A 2,500-nucleotide genomic window follows, 5' to 3' on the forward strand; every position below is an offset into this window, starting at 1 on the left:
ATTTTCATGGAACAAAAGCCAAACATTTGACAAACTTCTCTCCGTACAGTTTAGCACAAGATTGGGAGAAGGAATTGCAGAGAACCAGATGTCCCAACTGGAGAGTGTCCAAGCATAATGAATTCTTTAACCTATGCTCATCGTAAGTTGATTTCTATTTACTGACTTTATGAATGGAAGGGTGAAGGGAATGAGAGGAAGTACATGTATGAATAAAAAAAAAGAGAAAAGAAATTACTAACCAACAGATATTACAAGAGAATAAAGAAATAACAGATGTATACCTAGCCACTCGTACCCCCCACACAAACACGCACATAGCTGCACAGTTACATAAGAAGAGTTGTACGTAAGCATAAAAGTAGACACCAAAATTTCTCGGTTATTTTTATTCTTAACACCTTTTCTTTCTTTCCTTTTTTTTTATCATTAATTTGACAGCTATCATACTTACTTGTCAAAATAGTTTGTGGCATAAACTATAAACTATGGCTTCACTTAGTTATTTTTAGTCACTGATCTGGTGACGATTGTTACCAGAAGGCGTAGTGCTGCATCAAATGTTTCTGCTGCGTTGACGTGTTTCCTCAATATTGTTTTGTAAAGGAAGCCATAGGTAAAGACTAGACCATAGAATAAGTAGGAGGATGTTCAGGCGGCGGGGTGCACGGTTGTAGTAGTTAAGTAATGTAATGTTGAGTGTGTGTGTGTGTGCGTGTGTGTGTGCGTGTGTGTGTGTGTGTGTTTGTGTGTTTGTGATTGTGCGTGTGTGTGTGCGTGCTGTGTGTGCATAATGTCGAGAATTTAACTGCTTTTATCTAGATTGATGATGAGTTAACCTATAAAGTATATGAACTCCGAAACTGTTTTAAAAATTTGTTGCTGAAAAAAGATCAATCTCTTTGAGTAAAAGGCGTGTTGATTCTCTTGACGTAAACACTTCAATAAATTTCTTTCCCAGGCTGCCTACAGTTGTGGTGGTGCCCAGAGACCTGCTGGATGCCCAACTTGAGCAGGCTGCCCAGCACTTCCAGGGGACACGACCGCCGGTGTGGTGCTGGGGAGCTTTGGGGGGGGCTGCCTTGGTCCGCATGGCCCAGATTTCACCCAACATCAGTGACAAGTGAGTGGGAGAATTGGAGGCATGTGTGTATTGTTAGAAAGTTGCAATGTTTTCATTTCTTGCAGGGAAAGAAATGAGTAAGGTTTTTGTTCTTTATCAACCAGGAAAAGAATTGTTAGGTTGATACTTAACTATTATAGATAAAGGGATAGAAAGAATGAAAGATAGAGGAAAAGAATAGATATAGACAGATAGGTAGATTGGTAGATGAATAGATTAATAGGTATAGATATGGTTATACCTTGAGTGATGGATAAATTTACATACTCTATACAAGATCTCATTGAATCTTGTCTGACCTTTGGCTGTGAAATTGAAAATTGTACCTGTTGATTAATCTTTTAACATCCATGATCTAGTGGGTCACACTTATGGCTTTACTGGTAGGAGACGATGGGCTACAAACAGGGCTTCTTTTGTATCTCATGTAAACGTGAGGATAGTAGCTGTGCGGCTTTGCTTGCCGTATATTACGAGAGTTCATATTTATACTCACTGCATATGTTCACTTGTGAAAAGAAGGGCTTAAGAGGAAGGGTAAATGGGCATGGTTTTAGGGGGGAGGGGGGGGAGTGGTAAAAACTTGCTGGATATTATGAAACAAACTTTGTCACACACCCTACTTCCCCATGACAGAATAAATGCATAAAAAAATCCATCATTTTTATGGATGATGTGCAAAAGTCTAAATATACACAGGAAAGAATCTATGAACTTAAGCGGTTCATCTGTTCAGGGCAGGGGCATTGTTGTGTTGAGGCCTCCAGTTTGATGCTGCCTAAGGTTCTGGGATTTTGCATGTCCTAAGTAATGAAGACCTATTAGATCATAATTTTTGATTGATTGGTCCTCTGGAGAGAGTGTACATAGGATAAGGGAAATAGACACGGGAAAGCAGGATCACAAACACAGATTTAGAAATGTTTTGAGCAGTGTCAAGGTAGTAGAGAGCCAGGGAGACGACTTTGAATGGGATTGAAGTTTTCCAGGTTTAACAAGTGCGATCTTTGTGTTATAGCCAAAGTTCAGATTCTTTTCAATTAGGCCTTGTGTATTTGTGTTTAGGGATAGAGGAAGTAAACATACATATAGTTATTATGTGAGGCTGCCATTTCAGCCCTTGGTTTGTAATAGCAGTACAAGTTCAAAATGCGGGTTGTTGGCACTACATGTATTTTGCCTCTACAGTGCCTTTGTTCTCCATTATCACAGTAATACATACCCGTACAGATCATGATAATCAGTAGCTCACACATATACCTGTCTCTTTCTGTCCTTTCAATCTATTGTCCAGTAATGTCTTGATTATTATGTTTTGTTTGTTGCCAATTTAAATCTTAGGTGTATTTTCTGTTTGGTATAAATAATCCAGCTATG

At 38.9% G+C, this 2,500-nt stretch overlaps 1 protein-coding gene across 2 annotated transcripts in view; it reads left to right on the plus strand.

Moving 5' to 3' along the window:
- LOC113810932 (myotubularin-related protein 10-B) overlaps positions 1–2,500 on the plus strand; it is a 32,495-nt gene that overhangs the window by 15,787 nt on the left and 14,208 nt on the right. For both annotated transcript variants that reach the window (XM_070117983.1, XM_070117984.1), the window contains exons 6-7: positions 50–142; positions 962–1,123. In XM_070117983.1, coding sequence (XP_069974084.1) covers positions 50–142; positions 962–1,123 — 255 coding nt within the window. The remainder of the gene's footprint in view (positions 1–49; positions 143–961; positions 1,124–2,500) is intronic.

The sequence above is a fragment of the Penaeus vannamei genome, chromosome 41 (genome assembly GCF_042767895.1).
Source record: "Penaeus vannamei isolate JL-2024 chromosome 41, ASM4276789v1, whole genome shotgun sequence".
NCBI lineage: Eukaryota > Metazoa > Arthropoda > Malacostraca > Decapoda > Penaeidae > Penaeus > Penaeus vannamei.